This window comes from Aristolochia californica, unplaced genomic scaffold, assembly GCF_029961685.1.
Source record: "Aristolochia californica isolate CCGP_79_NKW_82.1479 unplaced genomic scaffold, dmAriCali1.0.hap1 SCAF_14, whole genome shotgun sequence".
In the NCBI taxonomy this organism is placed as follows: domain Eukaryota; kingdom Viridiplantae; phylum Streptophyta; class Magnoliopsida; order Piperales; family Aristolochiaceae; genus Aristolochia; species Aristolochia californica.
Window position 1 is genome coordinate 2,702,015 of NW_027181815.1, and position 19,825 is coordinate 2,721,839.

Sequence of the window (19,825 nt, forward strand, 5' to 3'; positions counted from 1 at the left end):
TGGAGGCCAGAGGGGGGATCAAATTGAGTGGAAATAATATAATTAACAGTCTTTTGTCTGGTAAGCGAGGGATTAATTCTTATTAGTACCTTTTGTGTTCTGTAAGAAATGAACTAATCTCCTTTTTTTCAGTCAAATTGCCCAGATGAATATTGCTTGTAGCAGTGGTTTTCTTGTTTTTCAAGCAAACTGCCATTGAGCAAGATCCAGAAACTCACAAAAACACTGGAGTGTCTGGACCCTGGAGTGCTATAACAGTATCATTCAAATGGTTGATGATAATTATTAGTCTGGGTTACTCTTTAGTCTGTTTTCTTCATACTCAAAAGGTTTAATTGTCTAGTGCAATTGAACCCAATCTCTTGTTTGGGTTTCAAGTCTTTAAGACTCGAGAAAAATGAAGATAACTAGTTAACTTGGTAACCTAGTTAGGTAACTCTTATGGGACGCTTGAGATAACATTCTATATGTTTCATACCTAATGATTTTTCGTATTAGATCAGGCCTATATATAAAGATGGACTTAAGTATAATGGTGCATCAAAATTTTTATTTAATAATCAAATTTTTGCAAGAAAAAATGGACGAGAAATATAGTTTATTTTGTTTGGATACACGTGAAAAGTGAAAAAAATAATAATATTAAAAAATTTGAATAATTAAAAATTTCTCTCAAGTTTCTATTTATTTTATTTTCTCCCAAAATTCTATCATTTTACAATAAAAAAATTATTAACTAAGAGAGAAAATATTTTTTTTCTGTCAAACAACCGAAAATAACTTTTACTCCCTTATTTTTTTTTATTAGCTATATTAAAACTCCATTTAAATCATTTTGTAGGGAACCACATGCAAGTGATTTGGTGAACAAATATAACCCATTTTATATTTTTTATTTTAAAGATCCCATTTTATTAAGGCCACTGTGTTCAATATGGTCTTATTAGTGTTATTAGCACGAAAAATTTGTATCCAAATAAAAATTAGAAACATTTTTTCTAGTAATAAATTTCTATTATTTATTTAATTTAATATCTTAGAGTGACCTATTAGAAAATTGCAAGATTTTTTTTTTTGACAAATTTTCTAGTAATTCCTTGTTTGATTTTTAAGGAAATGGCAAAAATTGCTTTATCAGCTTATTAATGTACTGCTAATTGGCTAAAAATTGTCATACCAAACAAACCTGTTATCTCTTCCCTTGATATCTTGCTTGTTCCAGTTTGTTTCTCCAATTACTCTTGCCCGTCGGTCTCAACGAAGCCATTTGTTCTTGCTGGTAAGGATCTACTAAACAGTTCTGGGTCGAGTCCTGCAGTCGGTGCTGTGGGCAAGACGAAGGTCCCGAGCTCCCGTCGGTCTCAACGAAGCCATTCGTTCTTGTTGGTAAGGAACTAATAAACAGTTCTGGGTCGAGTTCTGTACTCGGTGCTGTTGGGGAAGATGGAAGGTCCCAAGCTCCCATGGATCACTTATCGTTATCGGCATTTCAAACCAAGGATTAGGAATATAATTCCACTTCTAATTGCTCAATCATTCAGCAAAAGAACCCCAAGCACCTCCTTGCACTAGGCTTTGACGAAGCTACCCATAGCCCCTAAAAACCTCCATTGCTTAGCCACTAATCTCGAGCAGTGGACCCCTTTATGCTCCTTCAAAAGTGGTTAACTACTCCAATGCTCCTAATGACATCATCTTCCCTTCATCACCAGGCAGATTACTTGTTTGATGAAATTCCTGGGAGGGAAGGGAGGAGACATTAGGAATATCGAATTGAGGTTTTTGAGGGGGAGCATGTGCGAGTGATGGCTGGCCTAAGTAAGCACGGGAGGAGAAAGGGAAGGGAAGCATTATGATTGTTGCGTCGGGGTGGGTGTGAGGGTGAATGGATTTGCTTCCCGAGAAGGCTTACGTCAAAGGGAAGCATGCTTTCCTTCTTCAAGTCATGGATGGGAGAGGAGGGGCGCTCAGGCACTCGGGCACTCCGGCATAGCTCATCCATTTGAATACACTAATCACTGCATGCGTCACATGGATGCAAAAGCTGTTCCTTCCTTAATTTAACTCAGCTTCTTCTTTCCCGTCTTCAGTCCACATTATAAATTATACAAGTGTGCCCGTTTACAGAGACAACCTTTCTATCTGTCTCTCATTTGCTATTTCACTCTTTTCTTATTTTCAGCTCATGCAGTCCTACTGTTTGAAGAAAACACCCAGTAACAAATATAGGATTTTGGTATATTTAAACAAGTGCGTAGGACCTTCCCCACTCCCTTTAAATTGTAAAATCCAAAACGGCACAGTAAAGTAAGAGTTAACCCCATACCAGTCCGCAGAGCAGGCAGGTAGCAAGCACCATAATGGAGCAGTGGCCATAACATGTCAGACCCAGAAAGCACAGAAGGCTGCCTCATCTCTCGCTTCTTGATTTGATATTGATGAAAGAAATAGAGTTTCATTCACGAAGGCCATCTATCTATCATCAGAATTCGAGTGCTTTGCTTTATGCTTTAAAAATTGATAAATTGACAAAGACCCATTTGGGTTTCCTTCTGAACTGTAGAATCATCAAACCTTGTATGCGTTTCCTTCTGAACTGTAGAATCATCAAACCTTGTATGTGTTTCAGACTTCAGTACCTTAAAAAGCTTCGCTCACGGGTGCAAAACCCCAGTGCAAGAGATGATACGGCCTATCATTTTTATCGACCCTCTCTCTCTCTCTCTCTTTTCTGGATTTGAAAGTTAAGGTCATTGGGTTCTGGCTTGTTAGCTGATTGGCTTTTCTCACTGCCCACTGTTGTTTTACCGATACAGATTACAGAGGCCTCGTGCTCCTTGTCTCGACACGCCCTCACAGCCGAAAAGTTTAATTATGGAACGAGAGTCTCCTATAAGTGACACGTGTCAGAAAGCTACAGTAGATTCGGCGCTTCAGCCGGCGGCTAACCGGTAATGACCGTATTTCCCGGGTGTTCTCTGAGTATCTGACCGCACACGACAAGTTTCCTGGAGTCAAAGGCTGTGTGCACACTGCGTAAACAGAGCGTCCGACTCGCTCGGTTTGGGCTCTGACTCGGCCATGTTTGAATGGAAACAAAAAGAAAAAACAAGAAAAGAAAAAGAAAGATGCTAGAATCGATGGTGAGAACTGAGTGGAGACCAGTTGACACTTGACAGGCGCCGGGTATGGCCTTTCTGGCGGAGGGCTTCGCTTTCTCCACCGAGTCAGACTCGTCCACCCGCGCTCGTTCTTTTCTCTATGTCAGAGGCTCCGTCAATCCTGAGCCACAGACGAGTGAGCCTGAAGTACGAGAGAAGCGAAGAAAAGAAAAAGCAAAGCGGCGGGCTGACAATTAACCGGCTGCAGGCAGTTGTCGGAGCAAAGGTGACCGCTACGCCAGTCTAACAGACAGCACGCGAGGTGACCGAGTACGGGTGACAGCAGGTCATCCTACTACTCTGCGGCCGGTCCGGTAGATGCCACACATTCACCTCGGTTCCCTTTCCCTACTGCCCTTTAAATTCCACTCCTCCCTCCTTCCCCTACCTTCGTGTGCCATAAAACCCTATGCTAAACCCTTCTAAGTCCGAACTTGACTTCCGAAGAAGAGAAACAGACACTTGCAGGAGAAAACCACAGTTCGTACTTCATTATAATCTCTGTGTTCTTTTCTTTAGCTTCAGCCAAGACGGGTCTGCCGCTGTGGATGCTTGGGCTCGGCGCCGATCGCTTGCAGGACGACATGCATCGGTTGCTCGCCTTACTCTTTCACCAGGTCCTCTTACTATTTCTAGCCACAATTTACCATTATTATTGATTTGCTTCTTCTTTTTTGTTTGTTTGGGAGTTTCTATAATGCTCGAAGCAAAGTTAAACTTTAGCTCCATGCATTTGTTGGAATGCGCTTTTCCTCAAAGGAATATTACTGTTCGGTCTTTTGAGGAACGAGGACAATGTCCGGTGTGGGAGCTTTGAAGCTTTCTGTAGTAGTTGCCCACCATGCGCTTTTCGAAAAAGTTTCGCCTTCTGAAAGATGTTTGGAAAATCTGGTGCAGGGAGTGCTGGACGAGCAGTTCTTGCAGCTTCAGCAGCTGCAAGATGAGACCTCTCCCAATTTCGTCACCGAGGTTGTTACAATCTATTTCCGGGAATCTGAGAAGCTCCTTAGGAATCTAAGATCACTCCTGTAAGTACTCTTTCGGATTTCGAAAGTTCTCATTTTTCAACCATGGCAAAATTTTGTCAGTCTTTCTGAGTTTGGTGAATGACAGCATGGAGAGACAATATTCGGACTACAAGAAGATGGGAATTCATTTGAACCAGTTCATGGGTAGCAGTTCCAGCATTGGAGCTAAACGGGTCGGAAACGTCTGTTTAGCTTTTCGAGCTGCTTCGGAGCAAAACAACAGAACTGGGTTTGTCACCTTCTTCAATTCTTGTAAAAGCTCAATTTTTTTCTAGAAATTTAGTCTCTTTCCACCGACCAGCTTTCAGAAAGATGCACAGAGATAAATTATGAGCACTTGATTGGATAATTTTCCCAGGTGCTTGCGTTCTTTGGAGCTGCTGGAGCACGAATACTGTTACCTAAAAAACAAGCTGCACGAACTGTTCCAAGTAACTGACCCTCTTTCTGCTTCCCTTCTTTTCAACCTATTCTCAACCAGAAGGTTCGGAACTGAAGATTCTTTCATGTATCTCCTGCAAAATTGCAAAATTGCAGATAGAGCAGCAGCGAGTAATGGCAGCAGGAGTGAGGTATCCTGGTTTGGAGTGAAAAGACATCACTGTATTACAGTGAAAAGAAACCCTAAATGATTCAGACAACAGCGGCAGCGGCGGACAGCTGGAGTTTTTGCAACACCGCTTCGAAAGCTGAAAGGTAGAGCTGACGTACTAAATGGAGAAGAAGAGGACGAGTTCCATTACGAAGCTTGTGTCAGCTGTTTTTACTGTAGAGTTATTCTTTAATGCTGTTCTCTGTGCACGATGTTGTACTTCAATCTGAAACCACTGTTTCTGTATTCTGTGTCGATTCAATGCTCCAGTCGAGTACCCACCCGCTTCTTCTCTCCTTTCTCTTCGTGAAAAGACTGATCGTCACTGTTTTGGAAGCTGTATAGTTTCCTCTTCTTGATTGATGATGCTAGACGTCCATGAAAACTAGCCTCCTGAGTACTCGGTACTCCATTTAACTTGGCAACCTTTCTACAACCTTTCAAAAGTTATACAGTAGCTGGGACGAATGATGATTGAGGAATGTCCAGAATAAACGCTGTAACCACAAGTCTCCAGTACATATAATAAACATTCCTCGTGTAGCAAATAACAATAACAATAATAATTTGGAGAAGAAGATTTAAATTGTTTAATGCCCTCGGCTATTTCCTTGCCGTCCCCAACCGCACAATTCTGCCATTGTTGAGGTTCCATCAGTGCAAATGAGAAGGCTCATGGAATCACCGGGGACATTCACAGTAACGTAAGAAAATAAAAAGAAAATGCTTAGAAACAATTTAGGTCTAGCCGGCAACTCCTAATTCATTGTAATTACCCAAGAATAAAAAACTCCAAACCACCATTCTCTTCTCGTTCCTACTCACCCACTTTTCAAATTGAGTGCATGACTAAGTTGAAAGTAATAAAATTAGGTTTAACTTCATTAAAAATGATTAACTACTTCAAAAACTATACTACTCGTAAACTCGACGAGATCCTGAATATATATGAAATGTTGGCCTTTAAAAAACTGCAATTTGAAAGAGTGAAGGGAAAAGCAACTCTAGGATTCTCGACATGAGACAAATGCAAAAATATACCTAAGTACATATTTTAAATGTTAAAAAGATAATAGTACGAAATTTAAGTATTTTATTAATAAAAAATTTTAATCTTATTTGCATTAATTACTTTTGTCAGAATTAGGTGGTTCCGGTCCACCTAGGTTAGGTTCCGTCCACCATTGATGAGTTAAATATTTGGCTTTCCACACTTAAGAGACCGGTCTGTTGGGTTGTATTGGCTAGATGTCTGACTCAGAATTCTGAAGTTAAGCGAGTTTGGACAAGAGTAGTACTAGGATGGGTGATGTTAAGCACCTAGCAAATACTACCCAAAAGATCGGCCTATTAGGAGCAAAAGACATAGGTACTTAACCCAGGACCATAACATCACACCCACGCACGCGAGAGTCGACGTCCACGACGACCCACTTTCGATGACCTACTCTAGCGACGATCTATGGTGCGGGAATACACTCAAGTCGCCCTTTCCGCATATAGCGGTGGCCCATTGGTACGGGAAGCACACTCTGGTCGCCCCCACCGGGATTCGAACTCGCGACATAGCGCTAGCTCTGATACCAAATGTTAAACACCTAGCCAATACTACCCAAAAGATCGGCCTGTTAGGAGCGGAAGACATAGGTACTTAACCCAGGTCCATAACAGGTAACCTCCTCGGAAGTCCTATTGGCTAGGCATTTGAAATGGTATCAGAGTTGGGCACCACGTTCCGCGTTTGAATTCCGACGGAAGCGGTAAGGAAGTGGAACGGTGGGTGTCAAAGCTAGGTGGTTCCGGTCCACCTGGATTAGGTTTTGTCCACCTGGGTTAAGTACTTTGGTTTCCGCACCTAACAGCCCTGTCTTTTGGGTAGTATTGGCTAGGCGTTTGACATGGTATTAGAGTTGGGCACCACGTTTCGCGTTTGAATCTCGACGAAAGTAGTATGGAATGGAACGGTGGGTGTTAGAGCTAGGTGGTTCTGTCCACCATTGATGGGTTAAATACTTGGTTTTTTGCACTTAACAGATCGGTCTGTTGAGTTGTATTGTTTAGGCGTTTGACATGGTATCAGAGTTGGACATCACGTTCCGCGTCGAATCCCGGCGGAAGCAGTTAGGAACGGGAACGGTGGGTGTCAAAGCTAGGTGGTTCCATCCACCATTGATGGGTTAGGTACTTGGCTTTCCGCACTTAACAAACCGGTCTGTTGACTTGTATTGGTTAGGCGTTTAACAACTTTTAGTTTTACATTTAGGAACAAATGACTTATAATTATGTTACTATAATAGAAGTTAGGAGAACTTAAAACACGAAAGCCACACCCAAATTTTTTTCTTTAAATAAAAAAATTTCAAACTTATTTTCCAAACTATCTGATTTAAGTATTTGAAATCTATACAAGATCTATAAACTTCCAATGTCAGCGAAATTTGTCCTCATGGTACCATGTGAACAAACTTTGTTAATATAGGAAGTTGTTCGATCCCACATGGATTTCAAACGTGGAAACCTAGTAGTTTGGGAAATCAAAAGTTTGTTATTTAGGTAAACACATTTTTTCAATCTGGTATTTTGGTAAATGTCTCTATTCAAAACATAACTTCTTATTCTTTACCTTTAAAACTTAAACATCTAATAAGGTTGTATTAAAGAACTGAGCCTAAAAAAAGCACATCTACATCCTTATATGTTTCAAAAATTTTGCACTAGAGAGTAGACAGCACCGCTGGCTAGAGACAAACCCTAGTGAGAGAAGTTAAGGGTTATGAATGCTTATGAAAACGATCATGAATAGTACATAGAAATTTCAATTCTAATAAATGAACCGTGTTGCACGAACAACAGTTGAGGAGTACCTCCTTGGACATAATTGCAGGAGAAGAAGACCTTTGACGGCTTTTGAAGAAGATAGAAACGTCGGTGACTGTAAAAATTTTGAGTAATTGATTCAGCAGATTGTAAGCTGTTTCCGCGTCTCTGCTACCAAGGATTCAAATCCAGGCATTCGAAACAAGTCGGTGAAACCTTTGTGGAAAACGGTAATGTTTTTGAGGAGACAAGAAGTCATCAGGAGATGCTTGACGATTTGCCAAAGAGAACCCACGCTCACCTACAATGAAGACGATGGACTTTCTCCATCTCCGTAGCTGCAAAAACCCTTTTCATGGAAAATAAATTGATCTACATTTAGTAAGGTCACCGGTTTGGTCTGACCGGGAAAAAAAATTATTCTCGCTCCGTTTCGGTTCGATCTTTAAAGCGTAAATCAACACTCGACACGTGGGCGGCAATAACGCGTGGGCCCAATGAATTCTTTTTCTTTTCGTTGCATCCAACGGATCCCATCCCATCATGAAAAGAAGCGAAGGAATGCGTACAAATGCAACCATATACGACGTAGACGACCCGACCAACCGTATGTACCTAGGTGCGAGGCCTGGCATCGCCGCTATTAATATCTCTTTCACTTCCGTTCTCTCTTGGTGGCGATTGGAAAGCAAGAAAAGGCTGAGATCTAGGAGGCGATTCGTTAGATTTGATTCGCTCTGGTTTCACTGGTTTTATAGTCGAGCGGCAGAGATAAATGGGGAAAGGAATCGTGGAGGAGAGTTTGTGCTACGAGGAGGAGACGCATCTCACGGTGTTGAAGACTTCGCTCTTCTTTGCCGGCGATGGCTTCACTGTTTACGATTGCAAGGGGGAGCTTGTCTTCCGAGTCGACAGTTACGGCCCCGATATGCGGGATAAGGACGAGATCGTTCTCATGGACGGTTCTGGCAAGTGTTTGCTCACTGTTCGGAGAAAGGTACAACTAACTTCGTCTCTCCCTTTTTGATCGCCGCTGTTAGCGATTTTTGTTTTCTTCGTCTGTGTCGTTTTTTCGAATATTGATTCTGGGAGAGAAAGCGGGTGGAGTGGGACTGTAGAAGTAGCGATTTTGGACGATGGTAGACTTGATGATTTCTTTGAGTCGATGTACTTACTTTACTGGTGATTAAGATCTTAAAATGGTAATTTGAACGGAGAGTAGGATATTAAGGTATTGAGCATCTTTCGATCTGGGAAGAGGTTTTTCAATATTTTTGGTTGAATAATCAAATTATGAATTGGATTCAAGAAACGCTGTAGGAGTAAAAGATTTCTTAGTTTTGATTCTGTTCGAATATCAGAATAAAATCTCTTTTTGGAGAATATGAATCCATTCGATCACTTCAAGTTTTTTTTTTTCTTCTTAAAGAAGAATCTTCAATTCTTTATTCTCTTTTATTTCAAACGGAGAAAAGGTATAATTATTCACATCTGAACTCTCCGCGACTCATTTTTTTTTTTCAAAAAGAAGTAACGAAATGCTGAGATTCATCTCACTTTGTTGTTCCCTTCAGCGGCCGAGCCTCCATAACCGATGGGAAGGCTTTTTGGGCGAGCGCACCGACGGGCAGAAACCCATCTTCAGCGTCCGCCGCTCCTCCATTATCGGCCGATCCAGCGTCACCGTCGAGGTGTACGGCCCTCAAATGGAAGAATACCAAATCGAAGGCTACTTTGCCCACAGATGCTGCACGTTCTACAACAGCTCCAGAGACCCCGTAGCAGAGATAAAGCGGAAGGTGGCGGCTTCTGCCAATGTGGTGCTTGATAAGGATGTCTTTCTTCTCTGCGTCAAGCCTGGGTTCGATGGCGCCTTCGCCATGGGTCTTGTTCTCGTTCTTGATCAGATCAACGGGGATGCTTACTGGGCGGTCGATGAAGAGCTTGATGCGGTTGATTCTACTGTTGGTGAAACAATTTCTCCTTCAGCGATCCCTACGTAAAGTCTGTCAGATTCCAGTTCGGCTTTTCTTTGTTAGCTCTGTATCGAAGCTTTCGCTTCGAAGTTCAAAACAACACTTTTTTTTTTTTTTGTCTTTTTTATAGTACTGTTTCGAGTTGTGGTCTTCTGATTGAATTACTGTACATGTTCTTTAAACCTTCCTCCGAGCTTTCTTTTTTTGCTTCTCTTCTGGAAAGAAATAAATTATCGTTGTGATACAATTCAAATCCAGTTATCTTTTCGACATCAAATCAAGCAGAATAAGAAAAGCACAGAAAAATAAATAAGATTTTGTCAGAGAAAAAGATTAAGCCTTTGATTCCATCACCCTTTCCCCAAGCGAGGAGTCAAAAAAACAGGAAGAAGAAAAGACACCGATCAGCGATCGTCGAAGACATCATTTCCCATTCGAAACAGTTGATTAGGCACCAACAGGAGCCTTTTTCCGCCACTGAATTTTTCCTAAAGAATAGAAAATCCGGAAGCTTATCAGTGTACCCAGCAACCGCAATTCCGATCGTCTCCGTTTGCTGTCAGTTTTCGCACTCTCCTTTTTCTGCGTTAGGAAAAATATTTTAGAAAAATTTATGCCATTGATTCAGTTTACCAGCTCGCTTTGATCTTAATTAGTGTAAGAAAGGCCATCATCATTAACTTATAACGTAGCATTGCTTATCTTTCTTTAATTTAATATCTCTCTAACGCTTTCCCTTTCCTTCAATAAATTATGATCATGTCGGCTTCTTGAATCGTATCTGTAGGTTGTAGTCAAGCTTTAAAGCAGGTCTCAATTGGAAAGACCTTTTAGACTGTCGGACAAAGTGGAGGCAATTGGTTTTCCATTTTTGTCACACACATAGCAGGTGGAAATCTTCGAACTGCTGGTTTTTTTTTTTTTTTTTTTTGGACCTGGTTATGGCAACGCGTGGGGTAGAAGATAAGATCAGTTTTGCAGAGTTACAGTTGAGGAGCTGCTCAGAGCATCAGCTATTGCCACATAACACACTGTAATTCTTACCCAATTTATGATCTTGTTGCAGAATTATCCCAGCACTGACCCACAAAATGATTCAGCGGGACAGAATTAGGTGACCAGACTTGCGGTATATCAATAAACAATCTTCTTCTGCTAGAATTTTCATCCGGTGAACTACTGAGATCAAATTTACGAACGCACAGTAGTTTACCGAAAACACTCAGCAGTCGAGGGAGGAAAAACGTTCACGGCAGTCATACATCAGCAACAGTGGTCGGAAAAGTGACTCTTACGGAAAAATATCAGGGCGGAAGAATCTTCTGAAGAGGAAGAAAAACGTCGTGAGGCAGACAAGTGGAGGGCAAGAGCTGAGAATGGGTTACGTGGAAAAAGATTATCCACAAACACGTCTCTGGCCGACTTGTTGAAGATAATGCTGATGATCCTTCGCCTTAATCAAAGGTTTCTTTTGTAAAGATACTGTTGAGGGCCTTGATTAAGGTTCCTCCCTTGAAAACTTTCCGTTTTGATTGTAATTACCTCTGATTTGTAATCTTATGTATATGGTGATATTTGATTATATAGAGATTATAAATAAATCATCTCACCACCTTCGAAACGTGTGGTGGTTTTTATCAATGGTCTTACCCCGAAAGATGAACGTTGTCGGTAGAGTTTTAAACCCAATTTAACATAATATCAAAACAAGTCATGAATCTTCATTTAAATTATCCACTTATAAAATCATAAAACAAAATAGACCTAACGGACCAAATTAAGAGTCCATTGGTATAATTCTAACTGCGATTATATAAATTGTTTTATAAGTATGATAAGAGAGGTAAAGAATAGGAGCGAAGGCAAAAAGCACAGTTGAAATGCTTTCTTTATTCTTCCACAGATTGAGACGACTCACTCTCTTTACTTTACTATCTATCTTTTTTTCAGTTCCCTTTTCCTCTTTCTTTACATAATTACACTTAGAAAAGAAATTTGGGAAAATAAAATAATCTAAAAAAAACACTACGTCCTTGATCATACACACAACATCTCCACCGTTGGATCGGTTCCATCAACTGTCCTCCAGTATGAACTCGTCGGCAATGCGCATCAACGGCTCCAAGCACTCCGGGGCGAACTTCCTCGCGAACAGAAACGGGTCCCACCTCTTATTCATCCCCTCCCCCCAGACAAGATCTTGACCGTACCTTGGCCGGGCCGACCTTAAATCGCGGATCATTTCCTCCCCTACTTCTTCAGGCCAATACGTCCTCGGATGCCCTCCCACGCTCCCGGTCCAGTCCACGTGCGTGAGCGTCGCTGGCACGCACCCCAGCGGGTCACGCATACTGAGCAACGTCGAGAAATAATGCTCCTCCGGATAACACGACTCGCTGTCCCTGCACGGCCGCCTGAACCTCGACCACAGCGCGGTATCATTCACCACCACCCGGGCGTGCCGCCGGGCCAACGCGAAGAACTGGGACCCTACCCGGAAACTCTCGAACGGTACCGCCGGCACCATCGACCCTTCCCCCCGGGCGTTGTACCGCTCCTCGATCCCCGGCTCTCCCGCCAGTATCTCTATGAAGCTTTTCCCCGAACCGTTGGTGAGAGTGCGGTAGACGAAGGGAAAGGAGCGTAATGGGATGCACGAGGGAGAGAGCAGGACGAACATGGAGTTGGCGGGATCGTCCAGGAGGGCGTGGGCGATTAGGCGGCGGGCGGCCGCTACAAGTGAATGGTGGGCCCGACGCGTGGGTTTTGAAGAGGGTATCACCCGGCCGGTGAAGGCGCCGTCGAACGGGAGGGGGTAAGGACGAGATGGATCAGCGTGGATGTAGATGTTGAACAGCCTGGTGTGATTCCCCCGCGCGAAGAAGCGCTCCCAGAGCGGAGCGAACGGGAGGGGCACCGTGGTTAGGAACATGAAAGCGACCTTAGGCGGCAGGATCGGGTTGGGATTTGAACGGGCGGCTCGACGGAGAAGTGCCCCATCCCCATTCAATCGAGGACGACGAATAGCCACTCTGGGTGTATTTTCAACCGCTCTGATAGAGATGGGGAGAATCGATGCGGAACCACCCTTCTTGATCCTGGTAAAGATGGGATGTAGCTGCAGTGGGATTTTGATGCTGTTCGTGTTCACAGACACCAAAATCGAAAAAGGTAAGAAGACGATCAGGAGGCAGCAGAGGAAAAAGGGTGGAGGAGAGAGCATACTGAAGCCCAGACAGTTCAGTTCTCCTGCAGAGGCAGATCGAAAGGTGTCCGAAGGGAGGAGAAAGGGGCTGTCACTTGTTTCCAGTGGGCAGCGGGAGAAAGAAGGAAAGAAAGCAAAAAAGGATTAGCCCCTTCTTCCTCATTCAGATGTGGGGTTAGGCCTGCCGCTGCAACTAGGGAAAAAGACACAGCTCTCTAGTTGAAATCGAACCCTTTTGGAGTCAATTACTCTTGTCATCGTTTTCTTCCCTGTGCATTTAATGAAACTGATGTAAACCCTACTCCTCCCTTGATACTCCTTTCAGAAACTAATCAATCAAAAAATCCCACTTCTCCATTGAAAATACTAATTCCTCCCGTGGCTACTGTTGTAATCAGAGTCTTGAGATTGGGGGCGGCGCATTGGGAAACCGATCAAAGTGAGCGTCTTGGTATCAGATACTGTGTTCGGTTCCTAAGATGCTCTAATGTCGCGAATGAATCCTGGCCTTTATCAAATTTTTAATTCTAAAATCCATGTAAAACTGTTCTTGATATTCAGATCAATTAAACTTAGGATGTGAAGCTTTTTTCTAACATTAACATCTCTTGTCATGTAAAGGCCCGATAGGACATACAGGCATATGGGCCGATAAAAGGAGTCGCCAGGTTTGGGCAAAGAACAAACAGATAGATGGATTTGAGCTCAACCCAATCTAGGTTCCTTTCCAGTGAAGATTCTGCTTGTAGCTACAGTGACAAGAAGAAATCGTTTTCCTGCAACTTGATCAACTGGTAAAACTCAAACCTCTTTGAAACTATTCAAAGAAAATGGATTCTGCTTCCTGCTTCTCGCTTCTCAGAGAGGGACTGAATTGCTTCAACAAGCTTCTCTTTTTCTTCGAAACGATCGTCAATTCGCTGCTCCATGGCTAAATATTTTTGTGCATATACACGGAGATGGTTACAGTGATCATTTAGTAAGAAGAATACCAATAAATTAATAAATAATATAACTATAAAATACCAATTAAGAAGAATTAATAAACTGATTATAGAATCATTTTTTTGTTAAAAATTATTAAAAACCAATTATTTATATAAAATAAAAAGCACAAAATTGTTATAATAATATTTTATAAAAAAAATTAATATAAAAACATAATATTATACTATAGTATAGATATAAATTTATAAAATAAAATAACTATATATATTTTATTAATTTAAATAAAATTATTAAAAACCTCAAATAGGGGCTTCTTCCCCATTGAGAGGTGGTCAATTCTCCTCTCCCAACCCCCTCTCCCCCATTATTGTTTGCTTAGGTTGTCTGCTTGACTGGAGGGAACGAGAAGAAGAGAGTAGAGAGGGGTCAACACCTCACATATCCCTTCTTCCCCACCTACAAAGAGGGTGGGGAGGTATCGACACTGTCTCCCTTGTCCTCTAGCTTCTGTAACGAGATTCCCCATTTGAAACAAAAGAGGATGGAAGGGGGTTGACTCAACTTTTTGGCACCAGCAAGGAGGAGTTCCACCTTCCAAACTATAATACAGGAAGGAATCTTAAAGGCTCTTTCTCCGTAGAGAGCAAAAAGAGTGGGAAAGAGTGGGTGTGCCCTTTCGAATTCAGAGGTGGGGGAAGAGGGGGTTAGCGTACCCCCGCCTTCATTCTTTCTACTTGGTATGGGATGGTCCTTAGAGGACACGCCACACCAGCCTCCCATGGCCGCGTGCAGGTTGAAGTGGTTTTACTTTTGGAGAGGAAGGGAGGGAGGGGAGGAAATGTGGAAATTTATTTGTATCGGAAAGTAAATAACGGGAGAAGTCGACCGTCCCCCTTGGGACGTAGCTGGGGGGAGGGTCCCTACGCCTTGTTTCGAGCTTGTGCAAACACGTAAGGTTAACGACCGAGTGTCTTCAGGTATTCAGACAAGGTACAGACTGGCCTGAGAGGCGAGAGGACAACGAAATCTGAGAATTGGGAAACTGTGCACGAAGTTGCAACGATTAAAGAAACCCTAAACATCCATGTCATGGAGCGGTCTAATCATCCAGAGAGACTGAGCGCGTCTGGACTTGATGCCAGAGCACCACGTGGTGGCTTTAGTCCTCAAACAGTCCTCCTGCCCAGCCATACGGGCGTTAGACACGTGTTTCTGTGAACTTCACTCGCCTTTTCTCTGTTCCCCGTCCCTACCGCTGCAAATTCCATCATCACCCTCACAGATTTGCCCACATAGAAACCAGTCTGGATGGGAATCCGTCCTCTCTCGCCTTCTCTGCCACTTTGGGCCTTTACCTCACTGTCTTTCCCCATTTCGCAATTTGGCTGAAATCGGTGGCTGTTTCGAGACTGAGCTACTTTCGTTCGGTTTCGGTCTACAATGGAGCCACTGGAGGCTCACAGCTCTTCTTACCAACTCCAATAAAAATATCTTATCCCTCGCTTTAGTCTCTATCCATCTGGTAAATAAGAAGAAATCTGTTAAAAAAAAATGGGAGTTGGATGGGACAGTGACAAATGAGAGGGTTATTTTAAAAGGAACAGCAGCCCTACAGAGATTATAAGGGATGTATGAAGTCCCCTCCCCGTTGGATCTGGAGGAGAAAATGGAGAAAGAAAAGAAGAAAACAGAAATCTATGGCTGGGGAGAGAAAGGGGAAATGCCCAGAGGGGAGGCAACCATGTGGATGTGTGGGGGACACATTAACCACAACGAGACCCCTTTTTTAAATTATTGAGTGCACCAAAAGACAGAGAAAAGAGAGAGAGAGAGAGAGAGAGAGAGAGAGAGTCAGAGAGCGAGAGAGAAAGGCAGGAAAGCGGCCTCAACTCAACTCGACGCCCCTTTTCCTTCCTTCCTTCACCTCCCTCTCTGAAATATCACTGTTGCTGGAATGAGAAATTAAGAACCCATTTCCATTTTTAGCGGAGGAAGGAGGAGAGAAGCAGGAAGCGAGGGAGAAGATGCCTCGGCCGGGGCCCAGGCCGTACGAGTGCGTGCGGCGAGCATGGCATAGCGACAGGCATCAGCCCATGAGAGGGTCTCTTATCCAGGAGATCTTCAGGTGGGTGCGTCCTTTTCGTTGTGTCTTGCTATTTCTCTCTGTCCGTTTTCCTGATGCCCTCCGCCTGTTTGTGTAGAGTCGTGAACGAGATTCACAGTCCCACCACCAAGAAGAACAAAGAATGGCAAGAGAAGCTGCCAATTGTTGTGCTCAAAGCCGAAGAAATCATGTATTCTAAGGCGAACTCGGAGGTGGGTGCCTTTTCCTTTCCAGTTTTATATGTTTACATTTTGGGATTACATCAGTTTCCTTGTGTCCTTTCCCTTGGTTTTGGGTTGCCATTTCCCCTCACGGCATGTGGATCTTGTCTCTCCTTTCGCATATCTGTCTTTTCGCCTTCTCCAGGCTGAGTACATGGACCTGAAAACGCTCTGGGACCGAAGCAATGACGCCATTAACACGATTATTCGGAGAGACGAGAGCACCGAGACCGGCGATCTCTTACAACCATGTATTGAAGGTGCCCCCTTCATCTTTTTACCCTTGACAAGTTACAGTCTTTCACCCATTTTTTCTTGCTCCCTGCAATGTGAGTACAACTCGTATGCTGCTAAGCATTTTTGTCTATGCAAAGAGAGACTGGCAAAACACTTGAAGGTGGAGTGGTTTGGGGAAGAATCTGGTTTTCTGGTGGAACTAGGAAGAAGGGGGGACACATTGGGCTTAAAATCTGCGTGGGCTGGTGAGGCCCAATCAGACTTGAATCTACGTTTACTTTGACTTTTCGGTGTCTGGAAAAGGTGAGGTAGCCTATAGTGTTAAAGCTAATCCATCTGAGTGGATTATTTTATTACGACAATTTAAAAGCTCAATTCTCACGTTCTTCATGCACGGTGAAGAACATGAATTTTTTTTAATTTTTTTAATTTACGTAGCCCATGGACACAGTCAGTGTCAAAGATGGTTGCTTCCAACCATCATCCATGGCAATTGCAACTACAAGAACGATGGCAGCATCACCTGGTTTGTTTGATATGATAATTTGAAATTCGTTCATAAAACAGTAGCAAATGTATTTATTCTTTTCTGTAATATATGCCTTATCTGTCTGGGCCTCTGGTCTCATTTGAGATGAAGTGTTTCACTCAAGAAGCGTTTCTTTTGAAGAATATTTGGTCAGTCATTCATGATATTCATCTATTATTCTGTCCTTGTGCTTCAGCTGCACTTAATCTAGGTTGCATTCCCAGAAGAGCTTCCCGGAGCCAACGACATAATACTCCGAGGTACCTGACGCCACAAGACTCTGGCGAAACTGCCAGCATCCCAAAGGCTCCTGAGCACACAACCTATGGTGTACCACATTCTTTACTCCCCATTCAGCCCACTAATCAATCTTCCAAACCATCAGTTCAATTTGCACCATTTTACTCAACCCTTATGACTCCCTCTACTGTAAACACAACTTGTATGGGTTTGGAACCCCGCCCTCATGAGAAGATAGGTTCACCTAATGTTCCTTGTCGAGAATTACCTCCCCTGTCTGAGAAATTTGTTCATTGTAGTCAAGATGGTTATTCAGGTTCCATGGAGATTTATAAGGGAACAAAGCTTGGTCAAACATATCCTTTGTACTATGGCTCCAATCAGACATCACATTCACAGATTGTTTGTGAGCGGAAAACCAGGATCATGCACAACGTTATTGATCGCAATCATGCTCAGGATGCTTCAAATACCTCTCCAAATTTTGTTGGCACATGTCGAGACAGGGGGGATGATGGTTTTGACCTGTCATTACGTTTGGGTCCCACGACAGCTTCAAGTTCATCCTTGGAGCATCAATGGACTCGCGAAGTTGGAGACAGGGGTTCCGGACTTCATGGTAGGTCCAGGTTATGCGATTTATCTCTGAGTACAACAAGAGCTAGGCAAATTGACCCTTCATTTTCGTCTCACCGAAATGATAACATGCTTTCTCTGTCCATGGATGAAAAGTCGAACTCAAGCAGATGGGCTTCTGAAGGTGAAGATATTAATACTGAGGTGGCCATAAGGAAGCGCAAAGCACCAACTGATAGTACTGGTGAGGATGTGCAATTCCATTGGCAAATGAAGCCTTCATCCAGCCAGTTTTTTAATAGGACAAAAGGGGAAGAAAAACCATAGTTTCACCCCTGTCAGTTATGCAAGCTTTAGTTCTAATCCTGATAATTGAGTCTTTTGAGGAAGACTTGTATGTCAAAGCTGGTTCGTACTTCTTGTTCTACTGTTCGTAGTGCAAAATGTAAATAGTTGATCGGTTTTGAGTTTGAATGAGATCCTTTTTCTTGTCGTGAGCTGCTTATATTTTCTTCAGCTGGTTTTGCTTTGTGACCGTCTGATGTGATTACTGAAACATTGATTATGGGTTTGGTTTAGGCAATATCCCCGCCAAGCCTCTAAATTATATAGTTGTTGCATCAAGATGGTGATGATCTGATTGTTCTTTTCTGTTTTTCACTATGATGTAACTGTTCTTGAACACTTCTGAAAGGATTGTGACTGTCCAAGTAGATCCATGACAACAGTAAGGATGGACCTGGTGGTCTTGCCTATCGTTTAAACATTTGTTCTTATTATGTTAGCTCTGTGAAACATGTAGGGTACATCAATGAAGTTGCTAGTGTCGGTTGCAGTTTTTTGTTCCTTGAACTGAAAGTTCGTTTGAGTGCTGGTTCTCTCAGGAATCCCACAAATACTTGTTTGTTCTATGAAGGTGGCTTCGTTATTTATTATTTTCTTTATTTGCTTTACATTGTAACATTTATCAGAAAATCGGTTGATGCAGAAGGCTACCAACTAATTCTCTTTAAGCTCCCATGAAATTGTGACAAAGAACAAGCAGAATGAGTTTTTAACATAAAGAAATGAAGAAAGGAATCTCACTGCAAAATAACCATTATTCTCTGTAATCAAACCATGAAACAGAAATGAATCACTCAGGAATACATCGACAAAAAAGAGGATGAGAAACAGAACAAATAGTGTACGGTGGGATAGACGGCTGTCTAAAAGAAGAAGGAGATGGCTGACAAGAAAGCAGTCACTCCAAAGCCAACGGCAAGAGGGGAGGCCGAGCTGGGCGTGTTACCAGCGCTGCGAGGTGGAGCAGTGGAACCAGTGGGAGCCCTGGCATCTGGAACAGGACTGTTGGGAGAGGTGGGTGGGGTGGTGTCGGCGGAAACCACAACAATGGACAGCCTCTGACCTGCGTTACAGTGACCACCGACTGCGCAAATGAAGTTATGATTGCCGGTGGCATTGAGAGGCACATTAGCAGGGCCGTTAATAATTATTGGCCCGATTGGGTTTGATGCAGTGCAGGAATCAAATTCTTCTTTCGATACTTGGGCTACGTCGTGAGCACCAGTCACGAAGTTGAAAACTGCAGAAAAATTTATGCAAGTTGCAGCGTTTTAGATTAAAGAGTACTCCATAGTCCACAGTAAACTTAGATAGCAAAAAGAAACAGGAGCAGAGAGAGAGAGAGAGAGAGTGTTTGTCTTACCGAGAGTGTCGCCGACTCTGAAGGTCTGTGAACTCGCCCAATTGGAGTAGAATTGAGCTCCTCCGTTTGGAATCGTCCATCCGGTCCCGTCTCCAACCACATGGGTGGTCGCTGCCGCTGAGAAGTGAAACAGAGCGGCAAGAAACAGGGCAGCTCCGATCAAACTGGTGCGAGACGCCATGGCTTTCCTGGATGTGTTCTCGGGTTGACCCTGTTCGACTCTGCAACTCCCAGATGTAACGGATATCAACTATCTGTAGTGGGTGATGAGAAACTTGGAGGGAGGGCATTGGCTTTTATAGGAGGGAGGGGAAGTCAGGGAAGCTTCTGCTGCGGAAACGAAGAGGGTGGCAGGTGTCGAAGACGGGGCGGGGCGTTGACGAGTAAAGGCGGGAGGAGAGAGAAAGAGACGAACCTACCGGCCGCCACAGTCTAAGACGGAGCGGGGTGTTGACGAGTAAAGGCAGGAGGAGAGCGAAAGAG

General features: G+C 43.2%; 5 protein-coding genes across 5 annotated transcripts; 3 read left to right on the forward strand and 2 right to left on the reverse strand.

Annotated features, from left to right (window-relative positions):
- Positions 1-3,709: 3,709 nt before the first annotated feature.
- Positions 3,710-4,905, forward strand: LOC137949337 (pseudo histidine-containing phosphotransfer protein 6-like). The gene is made up of 5 exons (XM_068795410.1): positions 3,710-3,778; positions 4,059-4,189; positions 4,275-4,418; positions 4,548-4,620; positions 4,727-4,905. The coding sequence occupies exons 1-5, from the start codon at positions 3,710-3,712 to the stop codon at positions 4,778-4,780; spliced, it is 471 nt and encodes a 156-aa protein (XP_068651511.1). The 3' UTR covers positions 4,781-4,905.
- Positions 4,906-8,234: 3,329 nt separating this feature from the next.
- On the forward strand, positions 8,235-9,821 carry LOC137950508 (protein LURP-one-related 5-like). The gene is made up of 2 exons (XM_068797008.1): positions 8,235-8,595; positions 9,173-9,821. Exons 1-2 carry the CDS (start codon positions 8,374-8,376, stop codon positions 9,599-9,601), a joined length of 651 nt encoding a protein of 216 aa, XP_068653109.1. The 5' UTR covers positions 8,235-8,373; the 3' UTR covers positions 9,602-9,821.
- Positions 9,822-11,398: 1,577 nt separating this feature from the next.
- Positions 11,399-13,311, reverse strand: LOC137950257 (glycosyltransferase BC10-like). The gene has a single exon (XM_068796642.1). It carries the CDS (start codon positions 12,795-12,797, stop codon positions 11,649-11,651), a length of 1,149 nt encoding a protein of 382 aa, XP_068652743.1. The 5' UTR covers positions 12,798-13,311; the 3' UTR covers positions 11,399-11,648.
- A 2,052-nt stretch (positions 13,312-15,363) lies between these two features.
- Positions 15,364-18,258, forward strand: LOC137949756 (uncharacterized). Its single transcript, XM_068795935.1, has 4 exons — positions 15,364-15,852; positions 15,929-16,043; positions 16,198-16,312; positions 17,015-18,258. The coding sequence occupies exons 1-4, from the start codon at positions 15,752-15,754 to the stop codon at positions 17,959-17,961; spliced, it is 1,278 nt and encodes a 425-aa protein (XP_068652036.1). The 5' UTR covers positions 15,364-15,751; the 3' UTR covers positions 17,962-18,258.
- A 504-nt stretch (positions 18,259-18,762) lies between these two features.
- Positions 18,763-19,825, reverse strand: LOC137949757 (mavicyanin-like). The gene is made up of 2 exons (XM_068795936.1): positions 19,343-19,825; positions 18,763-19,219 (listed from the first exon to the last, which is right to left on the reverse strand). Exons 1-2 carry the CDS (start codon positions 19,521-19,523, stop codon positions 18,843-18,845), a joined length of 558 nt encoding a protein of 185 aa, XP_068652037.1. The 5' UTR covers positions 19,524-19,825; the 3' UTR covers positions 18,763-18,842.